Source organism: Trichechus manatus, unplaced genomic scaffold, assembly GCF_000243295.1.
Source record: "Trichechus manatus latirostris isolate Lorelei unplaced genomic scaffold, TriManLat1.0 scaffold00098, whole genome shotgun sequence".
Taxonomy (NCBI): Eukaryota; Metazoa; Chordata; class Mammalia; order Sirenia; family Trichechidae; genus Trichechus; species Trichechus manatus.
The window spans coordinates 9,563,609-9,578,116 of NW_004444034.1; the positions used below are offsets into that span (position 1 = coordinate 9,563,609).

At 39.3% G+C, this 14,508-nt stretch overlaps 1 protein-coding gene across 1 annotated transcript in view; it reads right to left on the reverse strand.

Moving 5' to 3' along the window:
- SLC35F1 (solute carrier family 35 member F1) overlaps nucleotides 1–14,508 on the reverse strand; it is a 494,165-nt gene that overhangs the window by 188,070 nt on the left and 291,587 nt on the right. The window contains exon 2 of the mRNA XM_004382741.2: nucleotides 10,138–10,313. Coding sequence (XP_004382798.1) covers nucleotides 10,138–10,313 — 176 coding nt within the window. The remainder of the gene's footprint in view (nucleotides 1–10,137; nucleotides 10,314–14,508) is intronic.

Below are 14,508 nucleotides of genomic sequence, written 5' to 3' on the forward strand. Positions count from 1 at the left end.
ATAATTAAACAAAAAATGATCAGAAACATAAATTCTGATGATGTTTTCTTTTATTTGAAAGTCATTTGCTTCAGGTTTTTCCTCATATAGGTCACTGAAAGGGCCCAGCCACTCCAACTTGTTGTCAGAACGCACTCATTTGCAAGCATCATACTTATATTTGGTGAGTTACATGATCCTCCTCCTTGTCCTCAAAAATCTCAGAAATAGAAACCAATGAAACCAGACTTTCAAAAAAAAAATGCATGGGCAGGGAATCTGATTTACAGATAATCACAATGCAATTCTAATCCTGTGAAGGAAAAAAAATTGTTTGCTTCATTTTTTTTTCCCTGCAAATCTCCTGCAGCAGACTGCAAAAGTGTCTGCAAGATGGCTAACTGCTGAGTCTTTGATTTAATGAAAACTTAGGGAAAGCAATTCAATTCACGGCAGGGACTGCTTTGTTCTTCCATTATGATTCTTTTTTAATGAGAAAGATGATTGTAAGGATAAACTCTATTCCTCTGAATTTTTACCCTAATTACATACAAAGCACCATTTTGAAAGAAGGGGACTTATCTCCTTCAGGCAATACAGTTATCATCTTGTAACCACCCTTCAATCTCCCACATGAACCTGGAGCTGCGTGCCAGGAATGAGTATTGCTCTATGTCAGCTCTCAGCATGAATGCTTAAGGATTTTTTGGAATTAACAGTCAACATGGACTCCAGATAAAACAGGGAGACAACCTCCCCAAGCTTATAAGCTATTTGGAACGAAAGAATCATAGGGCATCCATTAGTGAGGGAGGGTCTGTTGTACAGAGAGAGAAAGTTTATATGAGGTAGTTAAAGCATTCATTAAGAGGAGAAGATGCTGTTAAACATTCAAGTCAATTTCCTTCAATTGAAAAGTCATTTATTGCACTGTGATATTGGGAGTTCTGCTTAAAGTATCACTCTATTTAAGATTCATACATTTTAGCACAAACAGGATATGCACTATTGGATATTGTAGGTTTGAGTAAGACTGTGGAAGACCAGATTCAGCGCAGATTCACTTGTAAGTACTGCATATGTTATGGAATTTGTGTGTTTTTGCATTGTTTAATGGATTATGAGCCTGATAAGTAACAGTTTATCTCAAACCAGTAAGTTCCTAGGAGTAAGTACGTTTTGGGAGACTGTATTTATTGTCTAGTCACAACGATGTGGAAAGTTTTAATGGTGCCTCCTAGTATCTTCAACCAATGAAAACTCTGTGATCACAACAGTCAGATCCGCAACCAGTCATGTGGATGGCACTGACTGGGTGGCGTTTTGTTCCATTGTGTATGGGGTCGCCATGAGTCAGAGGCTGACTCAGCAGCAGCTAACAACAATAGCCTTAAGTGACTCTGCAGGAGCAGCTTATATACAGGAAATTCTGGGCCCAATAATATTATTTCATTATGGTAATCACAGATTGATAGTAGAGAGCCAATTAATTTTCTTTTTTTTTTCCCCTAAGGTCGCTATGAATTGGAATCGACTCCACAGCAACGCGTTTGGTTTTGGGTTTTTAATGTCAGATTTACTGAAGTATAGTTCACATACAATTAAGGTTCACCTCTTTCAAGTGTACAGTTTAAAGAGTTTTGACAAATGTAACTTCCACTTTTAGTCATGTAACCTCTATAACAATTAAGATATATAGACTATTTTCACCACCCCCAAAATCTCCCTTGTGCCCCGTTGCAGTCAATCTCTTCCGCTGATACTCAGCCTCTGGCAACAACTGATATATTTTCTGTTCTCATATCTTTGTCTTTTCTAGAATGTTATATAAATGAAATCGTCGAGTATGTAAGTTTCTGTGTCTGGCTTCTTGCACTTAGCATAATGCTTTTGAGACTATCCATGTTGTTGCATGCATCGGTAGTTCAATCCTTTTTATTGCTGAGTGGTATTCCATTGTATGAATTTACCACAATTTGTTTATCCTTTTACAAGTTGATGGGCATTTGGGTTGTTTAGTTTTTGGTGATCACGAATAAAGCTGCTAGGAACATTTGTCTATAGTTCTTTGTGTAGGCATTATGTTTTCTTTTCTCTTAGATAAATACCTAGGAGTGCAATTGCTGGGTCATACGGTAAGTGTAAGGAGTCCTTGTGCTGCAAAAGTTAAGCGCTCAGCTGCTAACTGAAAGGTCAGCGGTTCCACCAGGGGCTCCACTGGAGAAAAGACCTGTCGATCTGCTGCCATAAAGATTACAGCCTAGGAAACTCTATGGGGCAGTTCTACTCTGTAATCTAGGGTTGCTTTGAGTTAGAACTGATTTGACAGCATACAACAACAACAACAACATGGTAAGTATATGCTAATTTTATTAGAAACTGTTAAGCTGTTTTCCAAAGTGACTGCATCATTTTACATTCCCACCAGCAGTATGTGAGAGTTCTAGTTACTCCACATACTGGCAGGTAGTTTCGCCAAGAATTTTTCTCTTGTAATTTTCTCTATCAATTTCCCAGCATTATATGTATATAACACCCACCCCAAAATTTGCTCCTCCCTCCTCCCTATTAACATAAGCATAATTCCCATGGAGCATCGATTGAGGATTCATCTCTGAAAGTCCTGAGGGAACTTCCTATATTAATGGGCTAAAATTCTCCAATCATACTTAGAAGTAAAAATAAATTTGACCTGACAAGGAATAGGAATGGAGGTTTGCCAAGCTATTTCCCACAAGGGAGGCTTCTTAAGAGGCTCCAATGAATATTACCTCACCAGACTCAGGTAAGTGACAGTAATACTCCACCCACAACTCCCAAAGGAGTTGTAATTCAGTATTTATATTTGCCAAGTGCTTTCTAATTCTGCCAACCCTCTCCTCAGTGATTTAGTCAAGGTTATCCAGAGAATTGGAAACTGAGCTGTGTGTGAGTAGAACTCAGGCCTCTGTTATGAGAGAATCCTAAATCCTGGTTTACCTCTTTTCACCTTTACCCCGTGATTCTGACTGCCTATGGTAAGCTTTTTGGCACCCTGGTTGCACAGTGGTTATGTGTTCAGCTGCTACCCAGAAGGTCAGCAGTTCGAATCCACCAGGGGCAGTTCTACTCTGTCTGATAGAGTTCCTATGAGTCGGAATCGACTCGATGGCAACAGGTTTTTTTATGGTAAGCTTTAAAGAAAATTCAGACAAAGGGAAGAGGGCAAAGATTCCCAAAGAAGGAGAAGTACTCACAGGACTGGGGAGGTGAGAAATCCAGGTGATTCCAGGGCCTAATATTCCAGGTATCTAAATTCCCAAGACCTTATTGTGGCTCTCCAAGAGGTCTATTTTATTTAGTATGAAGTTCTACATTTCTTCTAATTACACATATATTTTAATCTTGCAATACTGGTAATTGAGAATTTAGCCTATGTAATTATATGTAAGAAGTGCAGTGTTTTTGCAGAGAACAAATATGATGCCTGTCTTGGATTGGAAGAGGCAACAATTACCTCTTGATTAATATTTCCCCCCCTTCCATTCCCCCAAAATAGAGGAATTTTTTTTTGGCACAAACTCCGAGAAGAGCATTCATTTAAAATGCTAAGGACTGTGAGACTGGACCACTGGGCCATGAGTTGTGTCCAGCTGTTGGGGATAGATAATGTTGTCATTTTAACATATGTATCTCATCTCTTCTACCTTATGTGAGTGCTTTGAGTGGGGAAGGAGGAGTGGTGGGTAGAAGGGCTGGGAGACAGTGAGTGATTGCAGTACTTGAGCTGAATTCATTTCTTCAGCCTCTCCACTTAGAACTGAGATTTGAACCTAGTCCTCTAGGATTTCTGTCTTCTATAATTTAATGTTTAAAATGAGAATATTTCTCATGAAAAGTAAAGCATGTAGTTCCACTTTTTAGTAAACTCTTTTTGGAAAAAAAAAAATCAAAGCGATTATATAATGGTGATTTTTTTTTTATGAGTGCTCCGATAGTGCTATTAGAGACTTGCTTCATTTGTACTCTCACAAAGAAATATATAAGTGAGTCAATAAATACTTTAATGTCTATGTTTCAGTAATTTTCTGGAAAGCAAAATACATGCAATATGCATCAAATTGCTTTTAGCTGGAAGCTTATCTTTTATTCAAAATTGGAAGAGCTTATAAAAATATTTTTCAATGTAAAAGCAAAATTGGTAGAACCAGCCACCATGAATATTGAGGATGTCTGTATTCTAATAACATTCAATAATGGCAATAACTTATTTTCTTTCCAGGGTCTATATATAAAAAGAGGAAGACATTTCTGATTCTATTCATGTTTTCATTACAGATATCTTTTTTTTCAAAATCATAATTTAAGGCAAGAAAACAAGAACCTGAAGTGATTTTTTGTTTTTTTTTTTTTTGTCCTCACTCTCCTGCTCTGACCCACAATCCTTACCTCCACCATCACTGAATCAACCGTTGGTGGGAAAAGGAAAAGGAATTAGAGAAGAACTGAGAAAACTGATAGAAGAAGAGTGACTGTTTAAAAATTCTGTGGTTTATTTATACTCAGAAGTTAAAAGCTGCCAAAAGAGAAACCATGGTATCCATTATTTAAAAATCAGTTACCATTACTGAACATTTTGATCAAAGATTCTATAGAAGAATCCTGATCAGAAGGGGGCAAATGTAGAACAGAATTTCAAATTCTGATGGTATCCAGACTTTCTGGAGCCATGGAGGCTAGATGAATCCCTGAAACTACTGCCCTGAGATTATCTTTAAACCAAAAATATCCCCTGAAGTCTTCTTGAAACCAAACAACAGTTTAGCTTAACTAATAAAGAATGTCTGACTTAAGTATTATGCTCTTTTAAGATATATCTATACGGCATCCAATTGACAGCAGCAACTTGAAAGATCAGGTAAGAAACTTAGGGGGCAGTGAGTTTACGTTAATGGAGGACGAACAACTCAGAATAGGAGAGTGAGAATAGTTGCTCAACTCGAAGAATGCAATCAACGTCACTGAACTGTACATGTAGAAACTGTTGAATTGGTATATGTTCTGCTGTATATATTCGCAACAACAAAATAAAATAAAATAAATTATTTAAAAACAAAACTGCTGAAAGTAGTTCTGGAAAGCTGTAGAATTCTTGTAACAATTGAGAAGAGAACTTTACGGGCAAAGAGTTTGATAACATATCATTTTCATGGTAAGATGTGTATCCTATTTTCACCTGTGTTTTTTTAACAAGCCTGTCACATTTCTGGCTTCTGCATCACAAATGCGAGAAGAGTTGGACCCACAACCTTGTTCTTCTCTCCTTTTGTGTATGGTCTTTGAATTTTATCTTTCTCTGCTTTCTAATTTCGGCTAGTATTACATGGAATTTTAAGGAAAGAGATTTGAGGGAATCTTCTTTTGAGAATTTTCTAGGACAATCTATAAGTTTTTGGAAACCTTCCTGAACTTTCTTAGTTATAGTCCTGAAACCTTTCTTTGTATATATAGCATAAGTTGTTTAATTATCAGAATAAGTTCTCAAAAGTGGTTACAATGAACCTATTAAAGTTATAGCCATCTAAATTTTACCTAAATTTTCAAACTTGATACAACGTCAATGGAACTACTCTCTCTCTGATTGATTTATTTTTTTGGAACTACTCTCTGAAGTACACTTTTCTACATGAAGTTGTATTACTCAAGCTTTTCCTTATGAACAGCTCTAACCAAGGAGAGGGACAGACTTAAAAGGTGTTTAGTAGGACACAGGTTCTTAAAAGAGGCTGGCAACCAAATGTCTGTAGGAACCATCAGGGGAAAGTTCAAAACTCCAGTCTGAATCTTATGCTGAAACTTGCAATGTCAATTTTTTTGATCATTGGTCCAATATACACTTGATAGAGAGAATTCCGTTTATCTGTGATGTCAAATTTAGTCAGTTTTTGTAATAACATCACTCTTAATGCTCTTGGAGAGCTTTTGTGCATTTATCACATTGTGTTAAAATGTGACTCTCATAAATTTTTAGAAGTCATATAATTTGAATGATAAAGAAAGATTTGATTAAAAATATATTCCTGAATCTAACTTCCTGTTATGTGGCCTAAGGTGGCATTAAATTAATATGATGGCCCATCAGAGTAGGTGGTGTTTATGCTGGGAGACTTAGCAAGAGCAGCACCTTGTTCAGTCCTAACCTGCAGCTCAACAGGGAGAGTGGTCTGTAGAGCACTGGGAAGGAAGGAGAAATTGTGGCTATAAGAGAGCCTCCCCTTGCGCACACCAGACTTTTCTCTTCTCATTGCTCTGTTATTCGTTCCCTACCAGATCTTGAGGTGCATGAGTAAAGAAATTATCATGCCTCCAGAGTGTAGTACTGAAAATCAGCCTATACAAAATTAATGTAATTACTATGTTGATTTCCAGATGTTAGTTTAATGCCAGCCTATTAAAACTTCTAAAGATGAAGCTTAAAACAAACAAACATTCAAAGTAAATAAACACACAAATAAAGATATGCTGCAAATTTAGTGATAATCTGAAGCAATGGTAAAAAGCTCCAGAGAGGGCATTTTAGAAATTGGTTCTAGCCATTTCTGACTGGGGTCGACAGTCAGAATTTCCTCAGGCCCTCTTCAGCCTTTTTTTTCCAAAGAGCCTCCACATTCCTTGCTGCTCCCAGTCCTTGGCCTCTGTCTATTTGTGCCTCTCCCGTCACCAGCAACGCCCATGACCATATCCCTTGGCTCCATTGCTCCTGAACTTTGCAGCTACAGGGATGGTTTTCTATTCAGAGTTTTGAAATTTGAGGAAAAAGCCTCCTTCTGTTCAAAATCAGGACACATATGTATGCCTCTTTATTGGTTCTCTTGTGTCCCCTTTCCAGCCTCCTGCCTTCCCTGAGCCTCACTTGAGGAGGCCAGGTGGGCCCTGAAGGCACACCAGTTGCTGTGGAGTTGAGTCTGACTAATGGCGACCCCATGGGTGTCAGAGCAGAATTGTGCTGCATAGGGTTTTCAATGGCTGATGTTTCAGAGGTAGATTTCCAAGCCTTCCTTCAAAGGCATCTCTAGGTGGACTCAAACCTCAAACCTTTCAGTTAGCAGTCAAGTGTGTTAACTATTTGCACCTCCCAGGGACTCTTGGGTACACAAAGCTCTGGGTTAGGATGTGCCGCTACCACTTTCTAATTCTATAGTCTTGAGCAGGTTACTGAGGCTGACTAAGCCTCAGTTTTCTCACTGATAAAATTTTGGATAATAATACTTATTTCCTCAGATTGAAAGAATAAAAAAGATAATTCACATACATAGCGGTTGGAACATTACAAAGGCTCAATGGAAGGTATTATTATAATGATTAACTTTGGATCTTTTTCTACATTTAGGTTTCTAAGCTTTTCTGATCTCTACCTATAACTGGGAAATTACTTTCTTCTTATACTAGACTGATTTTTTTCTTCCCCAATGCAGGTTTTTATTAAATCTCTGGACCCCTGGAAAGTAAGATAGACAAAACCCTAAAGACTAGTTACAATTCATCCTCTAGTAGCCTAGACTGCTTGGTTCTAAAAATTGCTGGAGAAGATAAATTTACCACTTTCTCATGAAAAAAAAATTTTTGGGAGGTAATCTTAGAGTTGTGAATAATTGTTCTTAATATAATCCTAATATTATTAATTGTACTCATTATACTGGGCTAAATAATTTTATTCTTTTAGTATTGATTCATGCTTACATTAAGTAATTCTGAAGTCAAACTGCTTAGCTTGCCCTTCCTGAAGTGGCCAAGTTACACATGCCTCATGATAACAGTCTCTCATAAGTGAATTTGTAATGATATGCCTTCCCCATTTCCTCACTTCCTCTAGTCTCTGCCTGGATTGAGGCATTAGTGGTATCTAAACAACTGGTTAGATACCACATTACATATAGTTCAAAATTATTAGCCTTCTTATCACGCTGAGGAAACACAGCTGAGATTCAATGTCTGTATGTTGCCAGGCATCTCCAGTAGTCTAAGCACCTGGTTTTTAGTTGATACTTTATTCTTGAAGTAATTTCGTTTACTGATATTAAAATGTAAAAGACCTTTGGTGAAGGGTAAGACAGTACACAATACTGGGGAAGCCAGCACAACTTGTACAAGGCAAGGTCACGGAAGCTCCATAGATACATCCAAACTCCCTGTGGCACTGAATTGCTGGGCAGAGGGCTGTGGGGACCATGGTCTTGGGGAACGTCTAGCTCAATTGGCATAGCATAGTTTATAAAGAAAATGTTCTACATTCTACTTTGGTGAGTAGCGTCTGGGGTCTTAAAAGCTTGTGAGCGGCCATCTAAGATACTCCACTGGTTTCACCCCTTCGGGAGCAAGGGAGAAAGAAGAAAAAGAAAGACACAAGGCAAAGATTAGTCCAAAGGACTAATGGACCACAACTACCATGGTCTCCACCAGACTGAGTCCAGTACAACTAGATGGTGCCCAGCTACCACCAATGACTTCTTTGACAGGGATCACAATAGAGGGTCCTGGACAGAGCTGGAGGAAAATGTGGAACAAAATTCTGACTCACAAAAATAGACCAGACTTACTGGCCTGACAGAGACTGGAGAAACCCCAAGAGTATGGCCCCTGGACACACTTTTAGCTCAGTAATGAAGTCACTCCCAAGGTTCACCCTTCAGCCAAAGATTAGACAGGCCCATAAAACAAAATGAGACTTGTGCCCAGGGACAGGGACTAGAAGGCAGGAGGGACAGGAAAGCTGGTAATAGGGAACCCAAGGTCGAGAAGGGAGAGTGTTGACATGTTGTGGGGTTGTTAAGCAATGTCATAAGACAATATGTGTACTAACTGTTTAATAAGAAACTAGTTTGTTCTGTAAACCTTCATCTAAAGTACAATAAAAAAATAAAATGTTGAAAACAAGCACCAATAGCACCAAGTTTTGAGAAATAAATGAAATTACCTTCTTCAATACTCTAAAGCAAATCCAAAATTAAATTAGAATTCAGTCCTAACTTGTTCATTTTTATCCTCCTCTAAGATAAAACCTAGTACTGTCCAAATCATTATAAATTAAGCAATATTATTCTGGACAGCAATCCAAATAAGGAAATGTAAAAATTAGATACCGATAAGCAGTTCTTATAAAAGTTTCAAAAAAGTATGACTGTATGATTGATGTATACAGCTATACATGATATCCTTATTTTTCATGTATATAAAAAAACACTGCCATCAAGTCAAGTCCAACTCATAGCGACCCTATAGGACAGAGCAGAACTGCCTCACAGGGTTTCCAAGGAGCAGCTGGTGGTTTTGAACTGCTGATCTTTTGGTTACCAGCCACAGTTCTTAACTACTGCGTCACCAAAGCTCCATCATGTATATAAGTATATAATTATCTCCAAACCTATTAATAATTTTCTTTTCAATTGCATATTCTATAGACAACAGCTGCTATTGGGGGAAAATTCTTGGCTATTTTTGGGCTATACATAAAAGTATTTACACCAGGTTCAGTGGTATAATCATCAGGCTCTGAAGTGTACCTTCCAGGGATATACTGTAAAGATTTTCAACTGCAACAGCCCCTTAAAAGTTTCCCCTGCATTGACTCTTGCAGTGATCATTCAGGACTTGTTTTATTGCTTTAGCTATTTTAAATTTAGACAGAAGACCTTGCCTGATCATTTGTGGTGGTTTTCTTTCCCCCTATGTTACTACTACAGTTGTTTGTGTTTACTACTTTTATCTTTCTTGCATCACTTTCCCAAAGAACATCTACTTGCCTGCAATTTGCTTGGATTTCTCAGGGCTAGCATTATTTAGGGCAGTACATCAGGCCTGCTTCAGGTTCCAGGGAAATAATTTATTTAGATTCACTGAGAGGTACAAGGAATGTTAACAGGAATTCAAAGAGTGAGCAATTGTACATTTCTGCCTATACATGCATTTTCTACTTCCCGCTGAATTCACACAATTTATTTCTCTTTGATTTATTCATTCATTTTGTTTGCTGTGTCACTGCAGAATAGAAAAGTGAGATTTGGGGTTTTGAATTGTCTTACTGATGCTATAAGTGAAAAAAATTTATTGGCTGTGGCTCATCATTCTAGCTGTTTCTAAAAGAGAAACCAAGCCACATCCTTGGTGTTTCTGCATGCTTACCTTGTCTGACGGCTAGTGTGGTGGTATAGACCAAGAAGAGAAGGATGTAATTGAGGAAACTCTGGAAGACTGGTGTATTGGCATGGAAATCTTCTGACAGGTACTTGCTGGTCAAGCCAATCCCACAAATAAGGAGGGATAACACCTGGCCCAGAGCCACCGAGATTAACATCTCCCTGAGAAATAAAGAGAAACAGCAAAGATCAGCAGGAAGTCTATTAAAACAATAACCATTAAAATTTATTAAGCACTCATGCTGTGCACTGGACCAAGTGTGATAAACGTTATTTCTTTTAATCCATTACAGCAATCCTAAGAGGAAAGTGCAATTATTACTGATGTTTTACAGAGAAGGAAACCAAAGCTTAGAGGAGTTAAGAAGTTTGCTCACAATCATATAGCTGGGAAGTGGTAAAACTGAGATTTAGCCCAAGTCTCTCCAATTGAACCCAGCTTTTAGCCTGTGCATCCTGGGGTCTGTGGGAGAAATTAACATCACCTGATGTCCACTATTAATAACAAAGCGTTCAGTGACACTGAGAGAGTACGTGGAAACTGACCAAGAAGGATCATAGTCTGGCTTCATCCTCAGGTACTTATACCAATAAAGGGAGACTATTTCCTTTATCCAAGGAGCCCTTGTAGTGCAGTGGTTAAGCACTCAGTGCTAACCGAAAGGTTGGCAGTTAGAACCCACCAGCCGCTCCACAGGAAAGGATGTGGCAGTCTGTCTTCGAAACCCTATGGGGCAGTTCTACTCTGTCCTACAGGGTCACTAGGAGTCAGAACTGACTCAACAGCAATAGGTGTGGTATTTCTTTTATCCAGTGGTGTTTCAGGGGTAGAATTCTTGACTTCCATGAGGGAGATCCTGGTTCAATTCTCAACCAATGCACCTCAAGTACAGCCACCACCCACCTGTCAGTGAAGGCTTGTGTGTAACTATGATGCTGAAAAGGTTTCAGCAGAGCTTCTAGACTAAGACAGACTAGAAAGAAAGGCCTGGAAGTCTACTTCCAAAAAATCAGCCAATGAAAACCTTATGGATCACAATGATCTGATCTCACTGTGCATGGTGTCACCACGAGTTGGGGCCGACTCAACAGCACCTAACAACATTTCCTTTATCCATCCACCCATCCATCAGTTTGTTGTACTGTGGTGACTTGCATGTTATGATGCTAGAAGCTATGCCACTAGTATCTCAAATACCAGCGGCGTCATCCACGGTGGACAGGTTTCAATGGAGCTTCCAGACTAAGACAAACTCGGAAGAAAGACCTGGCTATCTACTGAAAATCAGCCAAATCTCATCTCACTTTCCTGGTTTATTTATAGAAACACACATATAAAATAAGTCAGCAGCAGTATTTCTAAACAAAAAAAGCCTTAGGGAGAAGATTTGTGAGTGTTATATATTTCCTCCTTATGACAGATGTATGTCCATCTTTCTGGAAGGGACACAGAGACCTGGCAAGTACCTTGCGATATCTTATTTTGTTTTTTGGTTCTTTTTTCAAAGGCACCAGGAGGAGAAAAAGTCTGGGCCCATGAGATTTTCCTGAGGTTAACCAGTCACATACTGTTATAGGCTTCTCACTGGTTGCCTTGTTTCCAGGTACTGGCCCCCCAACACTTGATTTCAATCTCTATACAGGAGTCAAAGAGAGAGTTTTAAACATGTATGTTAAAATGCTGCTTAAGTGGTTCCCTATAAAATTCAGACACTTACAAGTCCTGTGGTAAACTTTCTACAAGATGGTTGCCAACATTTCCTCCCATCCTTCAACATTCACACAGCCCCCCCAAAGAGAGGTGGGATCTACTTCTCCTCTACCTGAAGCTGAGCTGCTCTTGGGACTTGCTTTGACCAATAGAATGTGGGGGAAGTGATGCCGGTGGAACTAAGCCTTAAGAAGCCCTGCAGCTTCCATTTTGTGCCTTCTTAGGATCCATCTTTTATGCAAAGAAACCCGTGCTAGACTACTAAATATGGAGAGACCGCATAGAAAAAGAAAGAGACATCCAGCCAGTTATGGCCACCTCAGCTGAAGTACCAGACATGTGAATGATGATTTTGTATCTTCCAGCCCCAGTCAAGCTGTGTCAACCTATACCAGATGGAACAGAGATAAATCATCCCTATTGATCCCTGCCCAATTGGAGAATTGTGGGAAATAATAAATGGCTGTTGTTGTTTCAGGACCTGAAGGTTTGTAGTTGCTTGTTATGCAGAAATAGATAACTGAAACAAGACCCTTAATATTCTCCCCTCATTCCCACTACTTCTGGAGCATCTCCTCCTGTTTCTCCCGGTAAGATTCCCCAACAAAGCGCAAGCTCCAGCCCTACAGAGCTACTTGTACTTCAGTGAGTCATGGTCTTCTTTGCCAGTATTCTTTTGCACATGTTATTATTCTGGAATGTTCAACCTGCCTTTATCAGTCTGATTCCCATTCATCCTTCAAGATTTGGCTCCTATGTCATCCCTTTGAGGAGTCTTCCCTCCCTCTCTTCCTTGAGATGCTTCTTCTCTGTTACTCCTATCTCACTGTATTGTAACGACTGCTTTTACATCCTTTTGCTCTCTGCCAAAGGAGCCCTGGTGGTGCAATGGTTAAGCACTCAGCTGCTAACCGAAAGGTTAGCAGTTCAAACCCACCCACCCAGTGGCTCCACAGGAGGAAGACTTGGTGATCTGCTTCTGTAAGGATTATAGCCGAGAAAATCCCATGGGGCAGTTCTACTCTGTCACTTGGGGTCACTATGAGTCAAAATCTACTCGATGGCAGCTAACAACAACACCCCCTCTGCCAGACATGAAGCTTGTACAATATTCCTCATTGTATCGACAGTGGGGAATACCATTTATACGAAGTAGAAAATGGAAGGATTCAAAGACAGTGCAGAGTTGGAACTAGATAACACTGAACCTTTATTGGAATGAAGAGGTGATAAAGGAAAGAAAGGTGGAGGTAAAAGGTCAAGAATTAATTCAAAGTTTTTTCTTTATGCCTACCAAAAGGAAATATAATATCCACTGACAAAAAATATGATAAGGAGTTGGTTTTAGTGGAAAGATAGTAAATATTTCAGGTACATTGATTATGAGCTGTCAGAAGAGCTTCTAAAAGATCCAGCAGTATTAGAAACATGAGATTACAGTTTGATAGGTAGGTCAGCCAAAGATAAATTGTGAAAGTTGATACACATAAAAGTTATAGTTACAGTAATGGAAGTGGATGATATCATCAGGAAAAAAGAGTAAAAGAGAAAATAAGAGGTTCTTGGAAAAATCCTTTGAGGAATACCAAGAAGGGATAAGAGGATATCACTGGAGTTAAAAGTGGTTAGAGGGGTAAGAGAAGGACCAGAATAACTCTTGGTGTCAAGGAAGCCAAGGGAACAGAGAATTTCATGTAAGGAATAGTTGAAATAATGAATGTAGCTTGGAGGGTAGTGAGAATGAGGACCTGCATGAGGTGATCTAGAAGTCACTGCCAGCAGTTTAAAGACTGGAGAGCACCAAAGCAATACTGATATCATGGAAACCAAGAAAACAAAAAATTTAATGGACAGGATAGTCAGTGGTGACTAAATGGATAGAAAATGAGGAAATAAGGGTGTTGACTTCGAAGAATTGTGATGAGTTCAAAGAATTATTTAAAGAAGCTTGATCTAGTCACCACATAACACAATAATAAAATGATAATGTCATGGTTTGAATTATGTCCCCCCAAAAATGTGTTTATCAGTTTGCCTAGGCCATGATTCCTGGTACTGTGTGATCTTCCTGTATGTTGTAAACCTGCCTCTGTGATGTTAATGAGGGAGGATGGGTGGCAGTTGTGTTAGTAAGGCAGGGCCTGATCTACAAGACTGGATTGTGTCCTGAGGCAATCTCTTGAGATATAAAAGACAGAAGTAAGCAGTGAGATGGGGGACCTCATACCATCAAGAAAGCAGTGCCGGGAGCAGAGCACGTCCTTTGGACCGGGGTCCCTGCACAGAGAAGCTCCTAGTCCGGGGGAACACCGAAGAGAAGAAGGCTGACAGAGAGAAAAAGCCTTTCCCTGGAGCTGATGCCCGGAATTTGGACTTTTAGCCTACTTTTACTGTGAGGAAATAAATTTCTCTTTGTTAAAGCCATCCACTTGTGGTATTTCTGTTATGGCAGCACTAGATAACTAAGACAGAATTTGGTACCGAGAGAGTGGGGTGCTGCTCTAACAGATACATAAAATGTGGAAGCGGTTTTGAAACTGTGAATGGATGGAGGAGCAGCAGTGGCAGAGGACCAGCAACAGCAGAGAACCTGCAGTGGCAGAGAAGCAGCAGCAGCAGAGAACCAACAGCAGCAGAACAAGGAAA